The sequence below is a fragment of the Gracilinanus agilis genome, chromosome 3, assembly GCF_016433145.1.
Source record: "Gracilinanus agilis isolate LMUSP501 chromosome 3, AgileGrace, whole genome shotgun sequence".
Lineage (NCBI taxonomy): Eukaryota > Metazoa > Chordata > Mammalia > Didelphimorphia > Didelphidae > Gracilinanus > Gracilinanus agilis.
The window spans coordinates 486,803,370-486,829,738 of NC_058132.1; the positions used below are offsets into that span (position 1 = coordinate 486,803,370).

Below are 26,369 nucleotides of genomic sequence, written 5' to 3' on the forward strand. Positions count from 1 at the left end.
AACCTCACACCTAGCAGATTGGCTAAAATGAAAGAAGGGGAGAGTAATGAATGTTGGAGGGGATGTGGCCAAATTGGGACATTAATGCATTGCTGGTGGAGTTGTGAACTGATCCAACCATTCTGGCTGGCAATTTGGAACTATGCTCAAAGGGCTATAAAAGAATGCCTGCCCTTTGATTCAGCCATACCACTGTTGGGTTTGTACCCCCAAAGAGATCATAGATAAACAGACTTGTACACAAATATTTATAGCTGTGCTTTTTGTGGTGGCAAAAAACTGGAAAAGGAGAGTATGTCCTTCAATTGGGGAATGGCTGGACAAATTGTGGTATATGCTGGTGATGGAATACTATTATGCTCAAAGGAATAATAAACTAGAGGAGTTCCAGGTGAACTGGAAAGACCTCCAGGAACTGATGCAGAGTGAGAGGAGCAGAGCCAGAAGAACATTGTACACAGAGACTGATATACTGTGGTAAAATAAAATGTAATGGACTTCTGAACCAGCAGCAATGCAATGACACAAGACAGCTCTGAGGGATTTATGGTAAAGAATTCTACCCACATTCAGAGGAAGGACTACAGGAGAGGAAACATATGAGAAAAACAAATGCTTGAACACATGGGCTGAGGAGGACATGATTGGGGATGTGGACTCGAAACTACGACACCAATGCAACTAACAACAATTTGGAAATAGGTCTTGAACAAGGACACATGTTAAAATCAGTGGAAATGTGCATCGGCCATGGGTGGGGGGATAGCGGGGGGTGAAGGGGAAAGTAGGAGCATGAATCATGTAACCATGTTAAAAATGAATATTAATAAATGATTTAAATTTTAAAAAAAAAAAGAACATCAAAGGAATCAGTGAAAAAATGTGAAGGACAGTGGTCTAATAATACCAGATCTCAAACTGTATTACAAAGTGGTTATCACCTAAAGGATCTGGCACTGGTAGATCAGTGGAAAAGATTAGATACACAATATCTAATAATAAATGACCATATTAATTTAGTATTTGATAAATCAAAAGATCCAACCTTTTGAGAGAGGAACTCACTATTTGACCAAAAAAAAGATGTTGGTAAAAATTGGAAAATGGTATGGGAGAGCATAAGAAAAGACCAGCATTTCACACCATATACCAAGACAAGTTCAACATGGGTACATGACTTCTAAGTCTGTGTCTACACAGTGAGACCATAAAAAATTTAGGAGAGCCTAGAATAGTTAACTTTCAGATCTATGGATAAGGGAAGAATTTATCACCAAACAAGAGACAGAGAGCATTCTAGGATAAAAAATGGATAATTTTATTTATATTAAAATAACATTTTGTACAAATAAGACCAACCAAGATTAGAAGCAACCAAGATTAAAAGGAAACCAGATAGATGGGGAGGGGAGAATTTTATCGCAAGTATCTCTGATAAAGGTCTCATTTCTCAAATATATAGAAAACTAAGCCAAATTTATAAAAATATAAATCACTTTCCAATTGACAAATGGTCAAAGGATATCAACAAGCAGTTTTCAGATGAAGAAATCAAATCTATCTATATTCACATGAAAAAAGACTCTAAATCACTCTTGATCAGAGAAATATAAATGAAAACAACTCTGAGGCACCACTTCACATCTATCAGATTGGATGATATGACAAAAAAGGAAAAAGATAAATGTTGGAGGGATGCAGGAAAGTTGGGGCACTAATGTACTGTTGATGGAGCTGTGATCCAATCTAAACCTTGTGGAGAATAATTTGGGACTATTTCCAAAAGGCTTTAAAACTATGTCTACCCTTTGAAGTTTGTAGCCCAAAGAGATAAAAAAAGGGGGGGGGCGGGAATTTGTACAAAAATATTTATTGCAGCTCTTTATGTTGTAGCAGGGAATTGGAAATTGAGGGTTTGTCCATCAATTGGGTTGAACAAGTTGTGGTATGTAATTACAATGGGATATTATTATGCTATAAGAAATGAAGAGCAGGATGATTTCAGAAAAACCTAGAAAGACCTATTCGAACTCATGCAAAGTGAAGTGAACAGAACCACATCAAAATTATTCACAGTAATAGCAATATTTTTCAATAAACTGTGAAAGGCCTAGTTTTTCTTAGCAAAACGGTGAGGCAAGAGCATCCCAGAGTCTCATGATGAAAAATGCCATCTGCCTTCAGAGAAAGTACTGATGGAGTCAGAATGCAGATTAAAACACGCCATATATCACTTTATTTCTTCTTTATTTGTTGTTTGAGATCTCTTCCACAAAATTATTAATATGTACATTTTTCATTAATTGAACATGTAAAATGTATATTAGGTTGTTTTCTGTTTCAGGGAGGGGAGAGGGAAGTAGGAAGTGATGGAGGAAAGGGGAAAGAAAGGAGGGAGAGAATTTGGAACTTAAAAAAAAGTAATGAATGTTAAGAATTGTTTTTACCTGTAGTTGGGGGAAGGTAATAGATTATTTAAAAATTTTTTTAAATAAAAATAAGCTCTTCTGACTCCAAAAAAGAAGAACTTCTTAATGTTTCTCTTACCTTTAAACTCTCCTATCTAATTTCACTTTAAGTTCTATATTTGTTGAAGTTATTTTTAATTTTGAAGTCATTTTTAAACATTTTTATTGGTGCTTTTGTTTTTATATCAGCTTAATTTTCAATTATATTCCTTCCCCATTCTATCCCCAGAGAAAGACATCCCTTATATGAATAAAAAAGAAAGATGAAAGGGGGAAAAACCTCAGCAGTTCCATAAAACTTACACATCCACACTAGCTGTCAGTCTATTCAATGTTCTACATCTATCCTTTCCTACCTCTGAAAAGAAGGGAGGGAAGAGCATTTTCTCATCTTAACGAAGTCACTTTTATGGGCATACTTTATGTCTATGGGAGACTTGGTGAGGAAGGATGTAGCAGATAAATTCTAGATGCCATTAATGTCCACTGGTTTCACAGAAATGATACCAAATGTGTTTTCCTCCAAATAAAACTGCTGAAGAATATTAATGAAATAAACCCATGGAGCATGAGGAGCCTTCTTAAACCTTCCTAAAGGACACAAAATGATTTTTTGACTATCTCAAGTATTTTAAGCAGAAGTCAAGCTCAATGGGTAAGGAAATAAATTCCTGTCAATGGAGGTCATATTTCCTTTGGAAGTAAACAAGATCTCACTACCAAAGAAACACCATCAGAGGGAGGAAGGAAGGCTCAGATGGAAGCAAGGAGGCCAAAGGACAGGTAGGAGACACCCTGTCATACTGAGACTCCAGTGCTAATTCACAGATAGTCTAGTAAGTAGAAAGACCAATATCTAGTCAGAGAACTTGATTTCAAGTCCCCATTCTTGGGCAACACCAATCAACTCTCTTCGGGGTTCATTTCCCTTCAACTATAAAATGGGGGACTTGGCTTAGAATCTCTAAGGTCCTTTACACACTAAATTTAGGACTCTAGGATGCCCAAACATTTTAATCAGGATTATACATATTTCACCAAATAACTTGTACAACAGACTAAAGATAATTCTATACATTTCTTCCAAATATATCTAATTTGAGTTGTTGTAAAACAGTGTAGAGCTTTTTGGCAATATCTAATAATATATCTGATTTCTCCTAAGCTTTGCAGAGGCAGATATGCTTTCAATCTAATTCATTTTCTACAGTAAAGGTAGTCTAGATGAATTTATTAAAAAACAAAGGCTAGCACTTTGAGGGACAAGATCAGAATATGAAGTTGCTAAAGTTAATTAAGAATAAAGAGTAAAATAAGACTAAATCCAATCAACCAACAGACATTTATTAAGTACTTACTGTGTTCCAGGCACTGTGGTAAGTGTTAGAACATAGTGAGAAAATTCCCTACTTTTTATTCTCTCTATATTATAGTATAGTGGAGGAAACAATACAAGTATGTTGTTCAGTCATTTTCAGCTGTCTGACTCTTCGTGGCCCTATCTGGAGTTTTCTTAGCAAAAATACTGAAGCAGCTTGCAATTTCCTTCTCTAACTTATTTTACATGTGGGGAAACTGAGGCAGACAGGACGAAGTGACTTACTCAGGGTACCACAGTAAGTTTCTAAAGCCAGATTAGAACTCATGAAGCTTTCTGACTCTATGCCTGACGTTCCATCCACTGCACCACTTAGTTACCCTATGTATGAGCATAAATAGATACATATGTGGTACACAATGAGAGTAAAATATAAAATAACTTTAGAGCATTAGCAATAGCTTCAAAGGGAAACCAAGAAAGGGCTCCTGCAGAAGGTGGTGCTTGAGCTGAGTCTTAAAGAAAGGCAGGGATACTAAGAGGCAGAAGGAAGGAGGAAGGCCATTCCAGAATGGAAGATAGCTAGTCCAGAAGCATAGCATACAGATGGAACATCATTCATGAGGAATAACAAGTAGTCCAGAATGATCATATTGTAGAGTGCATGGAAGCAAATGATGTGTAAGAATATTGGGGGAAAAAAACAGAAAAGGGTCAGATGTGAAGAGATTTACACACCAAAGAGAACAGTTTATATTTGATCCTGATCAAACCTCTAGTTTCAGGATATCACTCTGGCAGTATGGCAGATGGACTGGAGTTCAGAGAATCTTGAGGCAAGGAGACTAGTTAAGAAATTGAGAATAGTCTGGAGGGCAGCTAGATGGTTCAGCTGATTAAGAGCCAGGCCTGAAGATAGAAGTTCCTGGGTTCAAATCCGGCCTCAGACACATCCTACCTGTGTGAGCCTAGGCAAGTCATTTAACCCTTGTTGCTTAACCCTTCCCACTCTTCTGCCTTGGAATCAATACACAATAATGATTCTAAGACTGAAGATAAGGAATTTTTTAAATAGACCAGGAAAGAAGTGGTGAAGACTTGAACTAAGGTGGTGGCTGTGTGAGAAGAGTCAAGGTCAATTATACACGCAATGTATTGTAATGGAAGAAATAAGATTTGATGACTGGTTACTTAGGTGGCATAAAACCTAGATGACAACAAGAATTGTGGTCCCCTCAACAGCATTAGAGAAGTTTCATTGACTGAGGAGAGAGGGAGGAAGAGGAGGAGGAGTTCTGTTTTGCACATGTGGAGTTTGAGATACCTACAGTTCACTATTAAATCTAAGGTGTCTAAGAGGCAGTTAATAATGAGGAACTGGAGCTGGAGAGAGACTAGGCTGTGTCTAGAATTCATTTTCATGGAGATGATAATGGAAACTCTGGAAATTGATGAGAGCATCAAGTGAGAAAAGTAGAGGGAGAAAAGAGAAGAGAATCTATGATAGAGTGAATCTTAATGTACACCCAAAGTTAATGGCCATGACACAGATGAAGATCCAGCAAATGAGACAGATAGAAGGAAATCCATGAGAGATGTTTTATTAAAAGTCAAAAAGGAGAGAGGATCCCAAAGGTGGTCTACACTGTCATATGTTGTGGACGGGTCAAGAAGAATGAGGAACTGAGGGGAAAAGCCATTAGATTAGGTGACTTAGAGATCACTGGTAACTTTGGAAAGAACACTTTTTGGTTGAATGATGAGGTCAGAAGACAGTTTGCAAGGAGGTTAAAAGAACGTAAGAGGAGAAGAAATAGAGCCACCAAATATCGATGGCTTTTTCAAAGAGTTTAGCCGAAAAGGTGAAGAGAGAGGACAACAGCTAGCAGAGACAGTAAGCTCTAATGAGGGTTTTTAAGAATGAGAGAGACTTGGGCATATTTAGAGGTAGTCAGTAAGCTGATAGATAAGGAGGGATTTGAAAATTAGAGAGAGAAAGATTAGTGGGGACAGTATGCTAGAGAAGATGGAAGGGAATGGGATGAAGGGTACCCATAGAGGGGTTGGCTTTGGTGAGGCAAAGGTCTGTGTCTTAATCAGAATTTAGAATAAAGGAGGTGGTCATGGGCCATGATGGAGTGGGGAGAAAGGAATAAGTGAGAGTTCATTGAAAATAGCTCCTATTTTTATTAATAAAGTATGAACCCAGGTTCCCTGCTGGGAATTTAGGATAAAAGGGTCACATGGGAGGCTTAGGGAGAGAAAAGAAGGCCTGGAACAGCTTCTGTGGTGGAAAACAGATGGAGCCATGAAAACTGAGCATGATCCAGCAATGCAGGAATGTTGTCAAAACCTATGAGTAACCATGAGGCAACTCATTTAGCTGGGTCACAGGCAAATCTCAGTGATAATCAAAGTCAATGATGCATCAAGGGCACGATGACTACAGAAACTTAGGGAGGTGGGAAAAGATCTTCAAAGATAATCTTTACATTGCAAATAAATAAATAATCAATACTTATGAGGTAAGATCAAAAGAATTATGCTTAGAGTAACCTGTGAGGTGAGAGGTAAATTGATCATTATTCACAAGGCCAAGAATGGTTATCTCAGAGAACTTTTCTTTGTCCTCATGAAGGCAGTAGAAGAAGAAATGGGATTATCCTGGGCCAGCAAGCATTTTGACTAAGACAAAGATTTAATTTGCCTATAGTAAGTGACATCAAACACCCAGATGAGTTACTGAAGGAAGCTGTTAAAATTAATCTAGAGACCTCCTAAAGACAAAAAATTCTCTTCTCTTTGCGTGAGAAAGCAAGCAAATGAATGGAATGACCTTTAAGGGTCCTTTCCAGTTCCATGATGCTATGTAGAAAAATTGCATCTATAGTGAAATACCTAAATAGCTCCATACTACCACCCACTGGTAAATAGGTAAGAAGAGTCTGCATCATGGAAGCCCATTTTACATCCCCCTCAGATAAAAAGAGCCATATTCATTCAGCAACCTATTTTTTCAGCAGCCACATCATGAATAAACATTTTCTAAAGATGTAATATGTATTTTTTGTATAGAACACATGAAGCAATTTAAATGTATTACATGAGATTGCAAAGAAATAGCAAAACCCTTTTCTCTGGAAGCAACACTACTGGGGCTGTAGTTTATATAGAATAAAGCCTTGCCAAGAATGGTGTGAGTTTTACCGAATCATATACTTTAGAACCAACATGCTTGCCCAGAACCGGCACATATTTCGAGCGATGTGGAATGGTCGAAGAGGATAAGACATCCATTATGGTGAGTCGCTTAGCAGCCAAGCCATTGATCTTGAGCCAGCTTTCTGAAGACATATCTAGAGAACTAAGAACAGATCTCTGTAAGGTGTAATTGAGGACTGTGGAGGGGGAGAGGGAGAGAAAAGATTGTAATTCAAATTCAAAAAAAGATGGCAAAAAAACAAACCCTGAAATACCTTTAGTGAAATTGAAATACTTACTCTTGGCTTGAATCTCTGCTCCTCACTTGTGGTATTTTTTCACCTGTTACACTTACTTCTGTGAAGAAACAGAATTGTAAATATAAAAAAGTGTCTCATGTCTGGGTTTTATGCCAAACTACATTAGCTTCATTATTATTTCTCTATCTGAGGTCATCAGTGACCAAGGACTACATATTTTTTTCAGTATTCTCAATAGTACATCTTTGTTGTGTTATAGGGAAATCATAGAGAAAGCAGGAAGTACCAAAGCAGAGGGAGAGATAGAATTCCAGAACCTTGGAGACAGTGACTCTGCAGGGACAGTTGGTTGGACTTTGCTCTCTGGAGGAAGCCACTGTGTGTGTGTGTGTGTGTGTGTGTGTGTGTGTGTGTGTGAACTTTTCCTACAAGCCTTTTACCTTCTGGGAAGTGGTTGAGATTGGTTTTAAACTCCACAGGTGGACTGCGTGAGTCAAACCATTACTCCCCTTCTTATTGGATTTATAACTGGTCCTGTGTGTTCCTGCTACTGCTGTGATTTCTACTAGGACTCCTGCCAAACTCCAGAGGACAACTGTCTATGAGACATCTCCCTTTTGACCCAGTGGACCTGTGTATCTTCCAGCCTTCCCTTACTCTGAGAACTAACAAAGGGGGGAGCGGGGATTTTGGTTAAGGAGATAGTACAGGTAGCTGGGATCTGTAGGTAGAGATTCAGTGCAGTTAACATCTATTCAAACCTGTTCGATTTTGGTGGGAGGAATTAGTTTCCATACCTAGTTAGATTATCCCAATCCCCTTCCCCTACCTGTCCTGGTTTAAATAAAACCCTCAGTTACAACATTGTGGTAACTTGCCAGTTTCTCTTCAGAAATCTTCCCAAATCTAAGAACTTCTGATCACTGGCCCTAACAACTATTTCATCTGAGTATCTAGAAATCTACCTAACTTTACCTACTTATTTATTTTTTATTTCAGGTGGCAGTATTCCTTAGCCAATTTTGATTTGTAATTTTTTACTTCTAAGGGCTAATATGTATACCAAAAGGATATTGCCTTAGTTTTAGAATAATTACGCAAACACTCTCAACTGATCCTGACCTGGTCATGAAAATAAAATGCAGACTCTCAACTTTGCTTTTGGATATTACAGTTCAAGGCTGCTGAATCATTTTCTGTTCCCTCCTATTCTTCTGGCACCCACAACAAAGGAACATAAGAGCTCAATCAAGCTGGAGATGGCATTTTAAGAAAATGCAATTATGGAATCACATTAGCTAAAACTGCTATTGTTGTGTGATGTCATGATTATCATATGTCTCAATCTTTTGCCCATATCTCAATCAATGTTTCTGATATTTGTCAAATTGAGACCCTCATTCATAGGATCATAGATTTAACATCATCAGGGACTTTAGAAGCCATGTAGTTGAACCCCTTAATTTGACAGTTAAAGGAATTGAGAAGTCTTAAAAGGATTAGAAAAGTGATTGGAAGTCAAGATTTTGAAGTGACTCCATTAAGGTCTGGTTTAGAAATCTTCATGGTTCCTGAGGTTCATCTAATTGGAGATCAGAATAGGGAGTTCCTCCTCAAATCTCCATTTAAAGAGCATGCCCAGATCAGTCATTTCTTCATTTCCCACCCACTTTTGAACTTCTCCAGGGCAAGGTCCCTCACTTTTGCACCCTACCTTATCCTACATTCCTTTTTAGCTTCTTTTTACAAGTTGTTTTCTCTTATTAGATTGCAAACTCCTTGAGAGCAAGGACTGTCTTTTTTTAAGCATAGTACCTAGCACATAGAAGGCACTTAGTAAATGTTTATTGACTGATTGACAACATAGTAATTCCATTGAAAGAAGAGTCAATATCACATCACGATTCAGGGTCTTGAACATAGTTGACAGAAATATTTTATTCATTCATTCTGAAGGACAATTTTATGGCTTCATCCTATTGGGGGAGAATGCACTGTGCAACCATAATCTTTTTTTTAACCCTTATCTTCCATCTTAGAGTCAATATGGTGGATTGGCTCCAAGGCAGAAGAGCAGTAAGGACTAGGCAATTGGAGTTAAGTGACTCACCCAGGGCAGCTAGGAAATGTCTATGATCAAATTTGAACCCAGAACCTCCTATCTTTCTGCCTGCCTTTCAATCCATTGAGCCACCTAGCTGCCCCCTCAACCATAATCTTTTGAAGGCAAAAAAAAAGGGGGGGGAGTAGAGGAATCTAGCAGGATAAACAGACTAGCACTATAGCAGTATTAGAGGAAAGCTGTTGGCAGATGAAAACTTTCTGCAAGTGATTTTCATAAAAAGTTATTTGGAAGCTCTTAAGTGTAGAAATCTTGCATATAACCTGAAAAATTTTTTTTCTGAGATATATGACAGAGTGACTTGAAAGAAATATTTTGTGCAAACTAAAGAAATTAAAGTTATATTAAGCAATGATTGGTGACAACTGGGCATTAGTGAATAAAGTATCTAACTGTAACTAGATATCTATAAAATATTAAATATTTAATTTCTTAAAATCTTTATCTTCCATTTTAGAACCAATACTAAGTATAAGTTCTAAGGCAGAAGAGCAGAAAGGACTAAGCAACTGGGTTTAAATGACTTGTCCAGGGTCATGCAGTTAGGAAGTATCAGAGGCCAGATTTGAACCTAGGACTTCGCATCTCCAGGCCTGGCTTTCAATCCACTGAGCAACGTAGTTGCCTCATACTATATTTTTTTAACTTCATGATTAACATTATTGATACATATATATGTATATATATGCTTAACTTTTTTAAATAAAAACGGTTTTTAATTTTTAAAAACATGGAAAAGCATACTAATTTCTTATGACCAGACAACCCTGGCTATTCAAACCAAGAAGATATAATCAAAGCACTGCTTACCTAAATACAAGAAAAATATAAGCACATATGATTTAATATCATGAATTGGTTCTGAGAATACATAGTATTAGGCAAAAATTATTACAGAATAGCTAATTTCATAGAGACAATGCTATATTATAATTTTAGCAACATTTTAGAACTTCACAGTATTTTGATATTGCTATTAATGATGCTTCTATTAAAAATCAAACTTATACACACACACACACACACATATGCCCATCTATTGGAGAATGGCTAAGCAAATTGTGGTTTATGACTGTAATAGAATATTATTGTTCTGTAAGAAATTATGAAACAGACAGTTTCAAAGAAGCTTAGGAAGACCTATATGAACTGATGCAAAGTAAGGTGAGAAGAACCTGGATAACTAGTTATACAATAATAACACTGAAGAAAAACAATTGTGAAAGACTTGACAATTGTGATAAATGCAATGACCAATTATGATTCCAAAGGACTGATAATGAAGCATGTTTTCCACTTTTTGACATAAAGCAATGATCTCAAGTTGTAGAATAAGGCAGACTTTTTCAAACATAGTCAATGTAGAGTTTGTTTTATTTGGGGTTTGCTTGATTAGTAGTTCTCCTCTTTTCTCCTATGGGGAAGGATATAGGTTTCATTGTCAAGACATTCAATGGTTTTTCAGTTATGCAAGAGTTTGACTTCCTCTTAGTATCTTCATATCTACATTGATATAATTATTTGTATGTTGTTTTATTGATTGTTTTTATTTCATTCTACATTAGCTCTCCCCACGGGTTTTTTTTCTGAATTTTGAATGGTCATACTTTATTACTGTACTTATAATATTCTACATTATATTCATGTTCCATAGTCCCTTATTAATAGGCAGTCTCCATTGATAGGCTTCCCTTTTTTCCTGTTATTTGCTACTGCAGAGTGTTGTTCTGAATATTTTGCTATAAATTGGGTTTTTGCTTCTACCTTGCCCACCCCACCCGTTGTGAGGAAGATTATTTAGTAATTAATTAAGTATTAAGGTTGGACCTAGCAGGAAGGGCTGGGGAATTCCAAGATGGAATGAAGGAGCAGGAAGTGGCTTGTGCTCTGAGTCCATTAGTGGTTGGCATAAACTGTTGCTAGCCCAGGGAGATCTCAGACCTGCATCCTGATTCCCTGGGATCCTGATTGGTGGTGGTTTCTAGCAAGTGGACAAGACCTGCAGAGCTGCACCAAGTGGAGGAGGGGTTTAGGATCTGGTGGACAGCATCTCAAGCACACTCTTTCTACTTGGATACCTTGGACCCCCTTGGCTTTTGGCACCCTATGATCATCTGTGGATTACTGTGAGAACCTTTAAAGCCACCCTCAGGCCCTTTAGCTGTGCTGGTCAGACCTGGCTGGTCTGAAGCCAGCCTCCCCAGAGACTCCAGAACTGTTCCTTTGGGCCCTGCCTGCTTAGGACACTAAGATTAGAGAAGTCAAGTCCTCCCCTTGCCCTGTGGTTTTGCCATTTAGGTTTTAGTGTAGAATCCCCTAGCCCACCTTTATTTAGTTAAACATAATTAAAACTGTTAAAACCTTTACCTTGCCTGCTGGTTTCAAAGACTCTGGCCTAGCGGTGAGCTGGGTGACAGTTGGCCAACAGCCATTCTTGACAGTTAACAGCAGCTTAGCTGTGTACTCTGGTCTCCCTATCCTGATTGGTTCTGTCTCTCCTTCAACCCAGTGTGTGTACCCACAAACCATTAGGACACATTTACATCCCTGGTGCCCCATATTTTTTACACACTCCCAAACCTCTGGGTCAAAGGACAGTTTAGTCACATTCTAGCATGATTTCAAGTGGATATCCATAAAAGTTGACCACTTTATAGCTCCACCAATGGATCTATCTCCTTATCGCTGTGGTTTATGAATGCAATTGAATGTTATTACTCTATAAAAAATGATGAAATGGACAGTTACAGAGAAATCTAGGAAGATCCAATGTACTGATGCAAAGCAGAGTGAGGAGAACCTGAATAACTAGTTATACACAATACATTAAAGAACTTAAAAGACTTGACAATTCAGATCAATTCAATGACCAATTCTCATTCCAATGGGCTGATGATAAAGCATATTTTCCATCACTTGACATAAAAGTGATGGACTTGAGCTGCTGAATAAGATATATATTTTCAAAAATAGTGCCTTCATCATTAACTATTCCCATTTTTGGTCAATTTGTAAGGTATGTGGTAAAACTTCTGAGATGATTTAATTAGTATTTTCAGTAATTTAGAGTAGGGGTCAGAAAACCATAGCTGTAGGTCCAAATCTATATTCAATGTTTACATTTTTAACACAATAAAACTTGATTTTTTAAACCCATAGCTTCTATCTTGAAGCAAGTACTAAGTATCAACTCCAAGAAAGAGGAGCACTAAGGGCTAGGCAAAAGAGGTTAAGTGAATTGCCCAGGATCCTCCCACAGCTAGGAAGTATCTGAGGTCAAATTGGAACCCAGGACCTCTCATCTCCAGACTTGGTATTCTATCCATTGAACCACCTGTAATTGTCACTAAAACTTGATTTTAAAATACAAAAAGCCATTCTTAGCTTCTGGCTAATGCAAATCATAGTTTCCCAACCCTTGATTTAGAGCGTGTTTTCAAATGGTCATATATCATTTGTAATTCTTTTGAAATCCAGACTGACAAAGAAGATAAGAACCATCAAAATGGAATTTTTAAAAAATAATAAAAATTCTGCATTTTTAAAAGAATAAGTATTCTATCTTAAGCAAGTAAATTTCATGAAAAGACAACCAAGAGATTATTTGCTTTACAAAATTATGTAATTAGGGGCTCCTTTTAATAGTATACTTAACTGGATGAGATTTATTCTGTAGACATAAAAGAAAATAAGTTAAACATATAGGAGATTTGTGAACTCATTTATGTACTATTTTCTTTGTATATGGAAATTCTTGTATTGTTTGGTTTCATAAACATTTGGAATAATAAAAATATTTGGGGAAAAATAATATACTTAAAACACAATTTGATTCACACACAGCTGCTTCATGGGGAGGGCGGGAGAAGAATGGAACAAAGGTAACAGCTCTGGCTCTGAAGTTTTTCCTACCTACTAGTGATGTTGCAGTTATTATATATATTGTTTTATTTGGTTCTACTTGTTTTCCTCTGTATCAGTTAAAATGCCTTTGATGTTTACACCCTTTGAGTAAGTCACTCCCTGGTCCTCAGTTTCCTCAACTATAAAATGAAGGAGTTGAGTCAAGAGACCTCAGCAGGTTCATCCAACTCCAGATACATGATCTTAACCATGAGACACAGCTAGGTGGCATACTAGGATAGCACATTAAGGCTTAAAGGTGGAAGGATCTGGGTTCAAATTCTACCTCAGAGTCTTACTAATTCTGAGACACTGAGCAAGTCAATTAACCTCTCTGCCTTGGTTTCCTCACCTATAATAATGAGATTGGACTTAATGGCCTGTATGGTCCTTTACATCCTTGACTCTACTAATATAATCAGTCTCGTGCAAACCAAAGGACACTTGCATTTACATCCAGCACTCTTTTACAAGCTGACCTTTACGATTGGGCGAAATGGTTCGTTTTCCAGAAAACTCTTTTGGTTCAGGAAGGTCTTTTTTTGCATTCCATCCTTTTTCTTTGAGCTTCTTTTCAATAAAAGAATTCCTGAGCAGACTAGTTTTTGTTGGTTCTGTTGGTATTTACAGAAAGAAGAGGTTTGGCATATTAGCAGGAAGGGGAGCGAGTTGACAAGATTATTCCAGTTTCTAACACTTGGGCAACAATCTGGCAAACAAACACCAAGTCCCTCCTTAAGTTTCAGGCTTTTCTTTCCATTTAGGCAGACATACATACTGATTTCCCAGCTCTCCTTTGGAATATGTTTTTGCTTTTCAGTTTACACAAGCACTTTCAAGGATTCTTGTTGCTTGTAATTAGAGTATGGATCTGCATGTATTATTAGGTCCCAGAATAGGAAACAGAGGGAGAGACCAGAAACCCTCTGAATAGCTATTTAAAGTGCTTGTGTAAACTGAAAATGAAAATATACAAAGCTAGAAAAGACCTGGCAAATAACATCTTAGATAGTATTTGCCATTCACCAGACAACATGTTGACTTTTTTAATGAGGTAAATAAAGTCATATAATACAGGAGAAAATACACTTATATGGGTTCATTGAATTTTCCCTTATTAATTGGTCAGGTAATATCAAAGATCTTTCTGGAATATTAGTATTTCTAAATAGGTGAGACCAAAGTCACTTTCTAAACACTTTTAAACCCTTTCTTTCCATTTTGGAAATGATATGTTCCAAGACAGAGAAGTGCTATGGGCTAGGCAACTGGAATTAAGTGACTTGCCCAGAGTCACATGGTTAGGAAGGGGCAGGGGCCAGACTTAAACTCAGGATGTCTCATCTCCAAGCCTGGCTCTCTATCTATTGAGCCACCTAGCCACCCCCAAAGACATCTTCAAACTAACCCTTGCTTGCTTTACAAATTGTTCACAAGCAAGCAATTGATCAGCTTCAACCATTTGGAGAGATCAGAAGCCCCAGGATCTAATGGGTTAAATAGCAATGCTTTCCTCTGTTGCCTCAGAACTCTGGTTTATATTGTTTACGTTTCCTAAAGTGACCCTCATTTCAAATTATGATCAATATGTTTGGGATTCTGATTTTTGTTCGGTTGACTCCTCGTTGCCTCAGTTTCACCTTGGATGTGTTGGGGGATGTTTATATTGATTTTTAACTCATGCTTGATAGGCCTCCATCCCTTAAGTCATTTCCTATTCTTGACCTTTAGTTCTGATATCCGATAAGTAGACCTTTTTGTAGAAAACTTAGGCCTCAGTTACCTGAGATTTCATGCCAATGTAAATACCTATCCTGGCTCACTCAAAGAAGAAATAGCCAGTAGTACCTGATAAGGCTGACAGAGTACGCAGGAAAAGTAAAAAAAAATCCACTCTTGGGCATCTCAACAGTTTTATTCCATTTCAACTTACAGAGCTTACCAAGGGGCTATGAACAAGAAGAAGGATCTAAAAATACTTCCATTAACATAAGATTTCAGCTCCTACCAGAACCCCAAATCCTCTTTCTTTTCTACTGAAGTATAAATGACTAAATCAGTGGGGCCTCTATTAAATCCAGCTTTCAATTGTCATATGAACCAGAGGTCCTGTGTTTATTTCAGGCAAGTGTTTCGTGTAGAAATCAAAGTTTAAGCTATAATGATGACATTAGGGTGCTGTAAGGTTTGCAAAATACTTTATGAATATTATCCTCATAATAGCTCTTGAAGGTAAATTGTTCTTATTATCTCCAATTAACAGATCAGAGAACTGAGGAAGAGAGAGGTTAAATGACCTGCCCAGGGTCACACAGCTAGTAAGTATCTAAGGTCAAATTTGAACTCATATCTTCCTGATTCTAGATCCAGAATTCTATCCAGTGCACCATGTAGCTACTTCCTATCAAAGGCAATAATACTGATAATTTTTTGTATCTATAATTGGCAATAGTCATAGGCAAACTTCAAAATTATCCACATTAGGTATAATACCAGTAAATATTCTGGGTTTTGCATTGGAAGATAGCATTACTAGGGCCATTTTTTAAAGCAGGGGGATAGATTTGCTTTGATCTCTACTCATAAACCTACAGAACTTTAGAACTAAATAGAACTCTTATTACCAATGACACCTACTGTGGTTGGGCTGAAGCATGCCAGATGCAAGGTTGACTGGCTCATGAGAGAGCTGAAGCTATAGCTCTGGCTTCATTAGCGTCTGCTCTAACTCCAAATCACTACCTGTCCAGAAACCGTAGAGCTTGCCAAAAACGTTGAACAAAAGCATCTGTGTCAGGGAGGGGATTCAATCTTTACTTCTACATCTTGCCCTGTGCCTAGTCTCCACTTGTCAATACCATGTCTCTCGCCTAGAAAGGTAGAAACAACTAGAAATACCATCTCAGAACTGTCTAACTCAAACACTAAAAGGGAGGTCATGTCAGCACAAAATAAGATGTGATGGCATGAATAACATGGTAGCCTCTTTTCCAAAGGGGATTTAACTTCACCCTCAACCACTACTCATAGTGGAAGTATGAATCATAATAAATTCAACCTAAGTCACCAGTACTTAGGTTCAAATATAAATTTTTTGTTTGACATAAAAAAAAATTCTTAAGCCCTTAACTTCTTAGAATCCACATTGATTCCAAGAGAGAAGGGCTAGACAGTTGGGGTTAAGTGATTTGCCCGGGGTTACACAGGTAGGAAATGTCTGAGGTCACATTTAAACCAAAGTCCCTCTGACTGCAGACCTAGTACTCTATCCATTGTTTTACCACTGCCCCTTTCTGTTCCACTTTTAAAGCCCTTTATAACCTGCCTATTTCCACCTCTCCCATATTCTTATACCTTACACCTCCCCTCCTCAATCCTGTGACACTGGCCTCCTTGCTTTTCTTCACACGCAACACTCCTCCCAACTCTTAGATACTTCCACTGGTTGTCCCCTATTATTGGAAAACTGTCTCTCCTCATCTCCACCACCCAGATTTCCTGATGTCTCACATCCTCGGGTCCCACCATCTGCAAGAAGCTTTTACTTAACCTTCATAATTCTAGTGCCTTCATTCTGTGATTCCCTCCATTTTATCCTCTATATGTATTTTTGAATGACATTTTGTCCGATTTACATTTGTCTCCCCCCATTAGATTGTGAGCTAGTCCCTTATGAGCAGATTGGATTTTTGCGTTTGTTTTTTGTCTTTCTTTGCATCCCTAGCACTTAGCACGTTGCCTACTAGGCACTTAGTAAATACTAGTTGTCAGACTGACAGTACCTGCAAATGGTATTTTCTTCTTCAGAATTTGAGGTGGACTTCCACAAGGACTAATGGAACTAGTTTCAGATGGGCATACTTTTCTCTTTGGAGGTGTCTCTAAAGTTATTTCCGTCAAATTTTCTTTTTCCAAAACCACCTCAGAGTTGGGCTTTTTATGCCTGTTTTTTTTTAAAAGAGAAAATGAGTTATTTCTACCAAGAATGTGCTAATATATCATTAAAAATCCATGGCAAAATGCTAGATTTAAACAATTAATCTACGTCCCATTTCAACATGTAAAAATATCCATATAGTCAAGTTTCAGTATGCCAATTTTCAAGGATGCTTTTCAAAATTTCATTTATTCAATGAAAAATAAAATAAGGCCACTACATGTGAAAACTGCAAAGCCGATTCTCCAAACTGTGGTTCCCCAGAACCCAGCAGGGTTCCCCAGAAGATATGCCCATGTCACTACATATGACCAACATATCATCAAACCCACCATGTGAGAAAAAGAGGAAAGTTAGGGGAAAGGAATCACAGTCTCAGAACAGATTCATATAATGACAGCTGTTGCACTTCAGCTTAGACAGTTCTGCTGTTCATGGATGTGAGCTAGCCAGCATTGCCAGGAAGTAAGGATTCTCTCTGTGACTGCCATTTTTCTTTTCAAAGTCAAGCCTTGGAAAAAGATACAGATGACACACTTTTGCATTTAAGTAATGATTCCCTGATCTCCTGCTATATTTTTGCACTTTCAGATAGATTTGTCATATATTGTATAGTATACCTCTCTGGTTTGGTAATGTAGCCCCTTCCTAGGCGTATTCCCCATGAAGACACCAACTAGATTTTAGCTAAATTGTTTGTCTTCATTATCTAACATAGTGTTCTGAACATAATAGGCAATCGATGTTTGTAGAATGCTGAAGGATGAATGTCCTATATTCAGAAGGAAACAGTCATAATGAACTTAGAAGTTCTAAATTCCACTGGAGACAGACATTTAATTAGAGGTCAAAAGGGGGGGTACATTTAGATATATTATCCTTGATTGCCGTTGTTCAGTCATGGCCGACTTTTTGTAACCTCATTTGGTATTGTCTTGGCAAAGATACTGGAGTGGTTTGTCATTTCCTTCTCTGGTTCATTTTATAGTTGAGGAAACTAAAGTAAACAGGGTTAAGTGACTTGCCCAGGGCCACATAGCTAGTAAGTGTCTGAGGACAGATTTGAACCCAAGTAGATGAGTCTCCTTAACTCCAAGGTCAGGACTCTAGCCACTGCGCCCATTATCCTGGAGAGTTGGCTGAAATGTTAGCTCTACCTTATCTATGCGATCTTTGGCAAGTCACTTGCCTTCCCTGATCCCCGTGTTCCTTATCTACAAAATGAGGGCATTCGCCTCTGATTTAGATTTCTTTTAATTTTAAATCCTAAGAGCATACTTCAATTCCATATCGATGATATTTGTAAAAATATAGGTAGATAAACAGAAAATATTCTATTTGTTTGTGGTTAGGATAAATTCTTTTGTCTGGTAGAAAGATGGCAAGATACAATTTACTGTCTGTTGTAGTACATGCAAAAAGTAACCATGAAAAGAATTCATTCTTTCCAGGAATAAAAAAAGTAGGAAACACAACATTTGTAAAAGAATGGAGCAATGCCCTTGATTCTTTGCATAACAACAGTTTGACCTCTATATTACATTGCTCCTCTGCTGGGTCTGAATCAAACTGCTCCTTCATTTAGTTTTCAGGCTAATGCAGAAGCAGATAGACTGGTCAGCCAGCTTACTCAGCTTAATTGTAGAACTCTAGAAAAACCAATCAAGTGGGGAGAACAGAGTGAATGTGCAAAGTTACAGAAAGGACTAGAAACAGTTTTATTTGTTATTTATTCATTTAACTCTTAATTTGTACTAAATAGCACAATGATTCATAATGAATATATGTTTCAGTTAAACAACTCATTGAATTGGGAGGCAGAGTGGGAGACTTGGGTCAGCAGAGCTGTCTTTGAACCAGAATCCATTGTTTATTATTTATGAGACTCTGGGCAAATCACTTAACATCTTTGGACTTCAGTATCCTCAACTGTAAAATCAGATAGTTGGAATAGATGACCCTGAAAGGTCTCTATTTTTATCTAAGTCTATGATTCTCTGAATTCTTTGTTCATGTGTGTAATCGTCCCAAGTCTTTAATGCAAATTCAAATTTTCAAAAACATATACAATTGGGGGATCTAGATGGCTCAGTGGAATGAACCTCAGGCCTGGAGACAGAAGGTCCTGGGTTCAAATCTGGCCTCAGACACTTCCTAGCTATGTGACCCTGGGCAAATCACTTAACCCCAATCGCCTAGACCTCTTCTGTCTCTGAAATGATAGTAATTATACTTAGAATCCTTCTAAGACAGAAGATAATGTTGTATATAAAGATATACACATACACATATGTTCATACATATATCATATATACACAATCATCAATTATTCCACATTAGAATAAAATTTTATATAATGAAGCCATGCCATGACTAATGAGCTTTACTGTTTTACTAATGCAGTTTTCTATTGGTGATATAATGAAGAGTGAGGAAACATTCAAAGTAGATTAATTCCCAAGTTCCTTCCCAGTTAATAAGAACATATTTATTAATAATAATGGCTGATGTCTGTGGATCACTCAAAATTAACAAAGTAATTTTCATACTCTTTTTTTAATTGATCCAGAAAAATGATTTTATTGAATTCTTGGTGTAGAAACTCCCTCCACCTAGGTAGACTGGCAACTTGTCTTTAACTTAAAGAGCCTTAGAGGTTAAGTGAGTGGCCCAGAGGACTGAGGGGTACACTGATTTGCCAGTGTCATACAGCTGTCAGAGGGTGAAACTTGAACACAGTTCTTTCTGACTCCAAAGCTGGCTATCTTTCCACTCTTAAAATTTTGCCTCTCTCTACATACCTTATTTCATTTTATTTCAGAAAAGTGGCCTCTTAGTAAAATATTTACACATAAGATTGGTATTTGAATACTTGTATAATATTTAATATTCATTATAAGGCTGACAAATTTTTAAAAAATTTAGTGGTATAGAACACTTTGTAGATATTAGTGTGCAATATCATGATGGGGATGGGGGGTCCTCAATTGAAGGTTTCCACTAGGGTTCTGTTCCTCAGCCCCTGCTTCGAAATTTTAAAAACATCACTAACTTGGTGAGGGGATAGTTAGGCAGCACAGTAGATGCAGTGCCGAGTATGGGATGAGGAAGATTCACCTTCCTGAGTTCAGATCTGGCATCGGACATTTACTAGCTGTGGGAAAGTCACTTGACTCTGTTTGCCTCAGTTTCCTCATCTGTAAAATGAACTGGAGAAGGAAATGGAAAATAACTTCAGTATCTCTGCAAAGAAACTCCCAAATGGAGTCATGAAGAGCTGGACACAACTGAAACCACTAAATAACAGCAAAAACAGTAGGAGAGAGTAGTTTCATTTGAATGATGAGGTTAGAAGTCAGATTGAAAAGGACTTAAAAGAAAGTGAAAGGAGAGGAAATGGAGGCATCAAGTGTAGATAATTTCAAGATATTTAGCTGAGAAGAGACATAAGATAATAGCTAGGAGGGACTATAGGATCCAGTAAGGGTTTTTAAGGATGGGGAGATAGGTGTGCTTTTAGAAAGCAGAATGGATAGAGAGAAGATGAAGATTAGAGAAAGAAATGATTTGTGGGAACAATCTGCTGGAGAAGATGGGATGATGAGTAAATGTAGATAACCCGTTCTTGGTGAAGAGAAGGGCTACTTTTCCATCAGAGATTTAATGAAAAGAGAAAATAGTAAAAAAGGAGGTTAATTCAAGAGGCTGAGAGATAAGGGGAGAAGAGGGAGCTAGAAAAGGAGGGTCTCTGTTTTTCTCCATGAAGTATGAGTAAAAGTCTTCAGCTGAGAAAGGTATTGTAGGACCTTCAAGAACCGAAAAAGTTTTGAACAAGCAAAAATGGTGAATGAGATAGAGAAAAAAATTAGGAAGGAGTAAAAAAAAACTACCTTGATGCAGCAAGTACCCAGCAATTATTAGATAATTTTTTAGTGGAGGTGGTTTCATGACTTTCTTTTAATCTATTCTATAGCAGCCGAGTAGCAGTAAAAAAGGTGGCTGGTAGAAAGATTCCAGGGTTGATGTTTTGCAAGTCATGGACAGTGAAAAGACAAGGAAACAATAGACTTGAGAGTAGACTACTGGTGTGTTGGAGCCAACTTGAAATGGCTTTGGAGAGCCAATTGTTAAATTTTCAATATGAACATTTATACCTCAGATTGGCAGAGCTACAAATCACACCTTAATCTATTGTTTTATTAATTGTCCAGACTTAAGTGCAGATGTGTATATAATGTTCATTACATATATAACCTATATATGTATAATAATCTATGTTTATAATGTATATTAAACTTAAATGTGTGTCATGTTAATTTTTTTTCAGAGAGCTGGTTATCAAACATTTACCAATATGCCCATTGTATATTGATAGTGTTGTATATTGAGAGTAGAGATGATAAGAGTTGAACTTCTCCAAGAAGCTGAGATAAGGGAAGAGAGGAGTGTAACCGGAATAGTGGTTATGGTTTGGGATAGTATTAAGAGATGGAGAGCCAGAAGTTCATGGTAAGATAGAGAGTGGATTTAGGAATACTAATACATGACATCATGTCCTTAGCTGTCCTATTTGGTACTGGTGGTACCTTTTTTCATAATCCCCAACTCACCTGTTCTGATGAGACTATCAGAATATTCCTTGTTCTCCATTCATTACCCAGATTGCCTCTATTACTACCACCTCCCTCAGTCACTTCCCTGTTTTTACAGTCCAATTATAAACAAATTTATTATCTCACAGACCTAATCTGGATCCTGGCAGCTTTTATCTCCAAAACTCCATGATAATTCTGTCAAGATTCTCTTGGCATCAATGACACCAGTGTCTTATTCACAGTCTCCCTCCATACCTAAATTCTCACCTTCCTCTTGGAGAGATCAAAAAACTATTGATGCTCCCTCAAAGACCTTAAATAACAGAAATGACAAGCTGGGAAATTTCAAGTACTTAGTAGAAATCTCAGATCTTGTACTTCCTGAAACTTCCTGAAATGACATCCTGAGCCAACTTAGATAATGACTTAGTACTCTGTGTCTAAAATAAGTTTGTTTGGACTTATTAAAATGGAACTCCAATTAAAATTGGATTACAAATGTTCTTTATCTAGCTCCTCAAGACTAATGTAGGGAAACATTAAGGTTCATTTTGCAAAAATAAATCATGTAAAATATGTCCAAAAGGAAAAACAATGTCAAAGGAAACTTAACAACAAATTTCAACAGACTCTTAAGATGTTATGAAAAATGTATGTTAAATGAGAGCGAGAATTACTCAGTTTCCTCTTCATTTTGTAGGTTTTGATACCAGTCCAACATCATGGATTCAGTGCAAAGGTTTTGCACTCTTTCAAGGTCATTTTGTCCCATTTCAACTTCTTGTTGCAAGAGATTCATTTGTTGATTCTGCCAAAATGAGAAATAAATACATATATTACTCAGAAAATATGGCTAATCCATATTTTATGACAACATTCTTACAGCTTGTCATGTAGTTTAGGAAAATTTTTTTAAATAATACTTAGTTGTTGTTTTTTTTCATTTTGGTTTACCAAAAGCCCAGCCAGGTAGTCATCTTTCAATTAAAGTCAGGTTAGTCAAGTCAGCAAACTTTTTTAAAGTTTCATTTATCTACTTGTTTTTAGCATTCATTTAAAAAAATTAGCTCCAAAGTCTACCCCTGTCCCCAAGCCCTTCCCCCAACTAGTGGGAAGGCAAACAGTATGATATCAATTATATATATATATATATATATATAGTTATGCAAAACACATTTCCATATTAGCCATCATCAACCACACATTTATTAAGTACCTCTTATATACTGATACTTGTGCAAAGTGCTTGGGGGTTATAGAGAATGGCAAAATCAATCCCTGCCTTTGAAATCTAACAGTGAGGTGGTTGTTATTCAGTCTTTTCAGTCATGTCCAACTCTTCATGATCCCATTTGGGGTTTTCTTAGCAAAGATATTGGAGCAGTTTGCCATTTTCTTCTCCAGTTCATTTTACAGATGAGGAAACTGAGGCAAACAGGGTTAAGTAGATTTCCCCAGGGTCATATAGCTAGTAAGTGAAACCAGATTTGAATTCAAGAAGATGAGTCTTCCTGACTTCACTCTAGGCACTCCATCCACTGTGCAACATAGTTGCCCCATTAGGAGGGAGAGCGACAATAGGAAAATAACTTTGTACAAAAAAGATTTGTAAAATAAATTATTTTTAATTACATTTGGATAAATTCACAGTTGCAAAATGTTGGGGAAAGCATTTAACAAACATGGAAGATGTTCCAAAATCTTAGTGCAACTTAAAGATTAATTAAACTGTGTACTAAGGCTTTCAGAACATCTTGTAGTTCAAAATTAAGTTACTATTTAGGCATCTTCCATAAAAGACTACTTCCAAAAATAGAATGTCAGAGGGTAAACAATATTATCAGGGAATTAATTTTAATAAGAACATAAATCTAGAGTTGGAAGGCACCTTGGAGGTCATCTAATCCAACAACCTCATTTTATAAATGAAGAACCTGAAATCCAAGAGTCTTAAGTGATTTGCCCAAAGTCATACAGGTAATAAATATCAAAGGAAAGATCTGAACCCATGTCATGTGACTCTAGAACAATGTCTCTGGGAAGCAGATGGCATTACTGCAAACATGATGTTCACGAGAGCAACATTCTATGGCATCTGCCCAAACAAGATAAATCACAAAGCAAATGTCTTAAATAATTGCTTTGTTGATAACCCCACGATTTCTGTAATAAGTAAAGCAATTGTTCGTCTCTATGGAAGAAGGAAATGAGGTTATAATTTTTAAAATCTTTTCAGATTTGATTATTAGTTTTTCCTCTTATACTGCCAAAGAAAGACAACTGAACTGCTAGATGGCCTTTTTCCAAGGCCAGAAATAATCAAAACTATGAAGCAAAGTTGTCTTTGATATCTTCCCACCTCCTACTCAGTAGGGTTCACAGCCTAAAGTCCTCCTCTCCCATGTCCTCTTTCTCTGCTCAGCGTACTTATGTGGCCTGTTAGCTGATCAAATCCTTCCTCACAGTGATTTCTAATTCTGCCCTGCCTTCTCCTTCATCAAATAATGATTTCACTAGAAAAAAAAAAAAAGAGTGCCTCTCCTTTGTCCAATGTTCTCTCCTCTCAAGTCTCTCTGGCAAAAATTCCATTCCGTGTTTGACTGATCTTAGCCAAATGTTAGGAGAAAATCAATCTGACTAAAGTAATTCACACTAAACACAAATGACTCTGATTCCATGTATGTGGGTCAGAGGATGCTTGTTCATTCAAATTACTGTCTAATTACTGCATTTTCAGTCCATTCCATTAGTGGAGTAACACTATGAAGGTGTTTGTTGCTTCGAATAGGAGTATGATATGATATTATATCATCTCCCATCAGAACAGTAAGTTTCATTTGATGAAGTCATTCCCAGGACCTGAAGAAGCTGTATTCTATTGCTAGGAGGGTTGGACATTATCAAAACTGACGCTTCCTTTAAGGAGGTTTGACAGATGAACTCTGAGTGAAGATGGAGGTATACTTTTTCTCACTTATTCATTTATTTATTGCAACATGGCTAATATGGAAATATTTTGCATGATTTCATATATATATATATATAATGGGTTTTGTATTTCTTACTTTCTCAATGGATAGGAAGGTGGAGGAAGAGAGAATTTGGAACTAGAGATAAAAATTATAAAAATACTAATAAAGGGGTTGGTAGCACTTAGAACCTCACATAAAGCTTCTGATGCACAAGAAACCATTTTGCCTTCTTTCCATAGAGATCTGAGAAGTAAATTATAGAGATTCTAGCAAGGAAGAACCAGGCAGAAAGTAATGGGCCCTGATCATCCTTGGGGATGTCCTCACTGATATTTAGCTAATCTCAGGTCATAACTTTCGAGTAGGTACAGACCTTAGAAGCCAATTCTTTCATTTTTTCAGATAAGAAAACTGAAGTGGGGTACAAAGAGAAGCCAAGTCCAAAAGTCATACAGGTAGTATTGTCTGCAGTAGGATTTGGACTCGGGTCTTCCTGACTCCAAGCTTAGCCCTTTCTTTACGAGGGCCATCTCACAAGGACCTGAGTAAAACTCACACTCACAATCTTGTCTCTCTCTTCTCTCCTCTCTGGTAGGCAGAAAAGCAAGCAGTGCTCTCACTCTCTTTTCTGGAGCCCAAGCCAGGCCCCGTTTTACCTCTGGCACCACAAGAGAACAAACCACCAGGTTGGAGACAAAGCAATCCATTCTGACAGTACACAAAGCCAATAGACTCTTCCATGCACAGATTGTTAGAGAGGCATTTTGTAGTAGGGTTTTGTTGTTCTTCTTCTGCTAAGATGTAAATAGTGATTCACTCACCTCAGGTCTGTAATACTTAACCTTTCTCTGTCAGATTACTCTTACCATGTAAGCATCTGGGTCCAAAGGATCCCGGAAACCATAATGGAAGTAATGGAATTCTCCTCCAGTCCTGAGGGAGAGTTCCTTCAAAAATTCATTGGCATCTTCATCATGGTAGTTGAAGGAGATTGTATGAATAGGGATTTTCTTTCGAAGTTGGATTTGACGTAAAATTGTTTCTGCAGACTATCGTTGGTTATTTTTAAAAGACAGAAAGAAATGGGGAAGTGGGAGAGGAAGGCAAAGGACAGGAGACATAAAGAGAGAGAAAGGTAGGGAAAAGAAAAGAAAAAATTCCTCAGCATACACGCCACTGTGATGCTAGCAATTTTCAATTTATAATTTCATAACTGAACAACAGATGGGTTGGTTTCATTTTAAAGCCAGTGGTTTAATTGTGGTCATCATGCATGTAAAGCGAGCCATTGATATGATTTATTCATTTAAAAATAAGCAACTGAATGTATTAGTTCCAGTGTCTTAAAAATGCACTTAACTCTGATAGTGACGATATATGCCCAGAGTAGGTGACAGATCTTACCGTGGTTATAAATCAAATGCTTGTGGGAAATTAATCAATCAACAAACATTTATTTAGGAGCTTATAGCACTGTGCTACATCCTGGAGATAAAAAGACAAGAAGGCAAACAGTCTCTGTCCTCAAGGAGATTACATTCTAATGGAACCAATCCTAGGCTTTTTTGAAGTCAGAGAATTTGGTAAAGTATT

General features: G+C 37.3%; 1 protein-coding gene across 1 annotated transcript in view; it reads right to left on the reverse strand.

The window, feature by feature from the left end:
- VWA3B (von Willebrand factor A domain containing 3B) overlaps positions 1 to 26,369 on the reverse strand; it is a 253,855-nt gene that overhangs the window by 96,222 nt on the left and 131,264 nt on the right. The window contains exons 15-20 of the mRNA XM_044669294.1: positions 25,643 to 25,825; positions 22,482 to 22,612; positions 17,055 to 17,215; positions 13,752 to 13,886; positions 7,287 to 7,344; positions 6,994 to 7,150 (exon numbers count right to left, since the gene is read on the reverse strand). Coding sequence (XP_044525229.1) covers positions 6,994 to 7,150; positions 7,287 to 7,344; positions 13,752 to 13,886; positions 17,055 to 17,215; positions 22,482 to 22,612; positions 25,643 to 25,825 — 825 coding nt within the window. The remainder of the gene's footprint in view (positions 1 to 6,993; positions 7,151 to 7,286; positions 7,345 to 13,751; positions 13,887 to 17,054; positions 17,216 to 22,481; positions 22,613 to 25,642; positions 25,826 to 26,369) is intronic.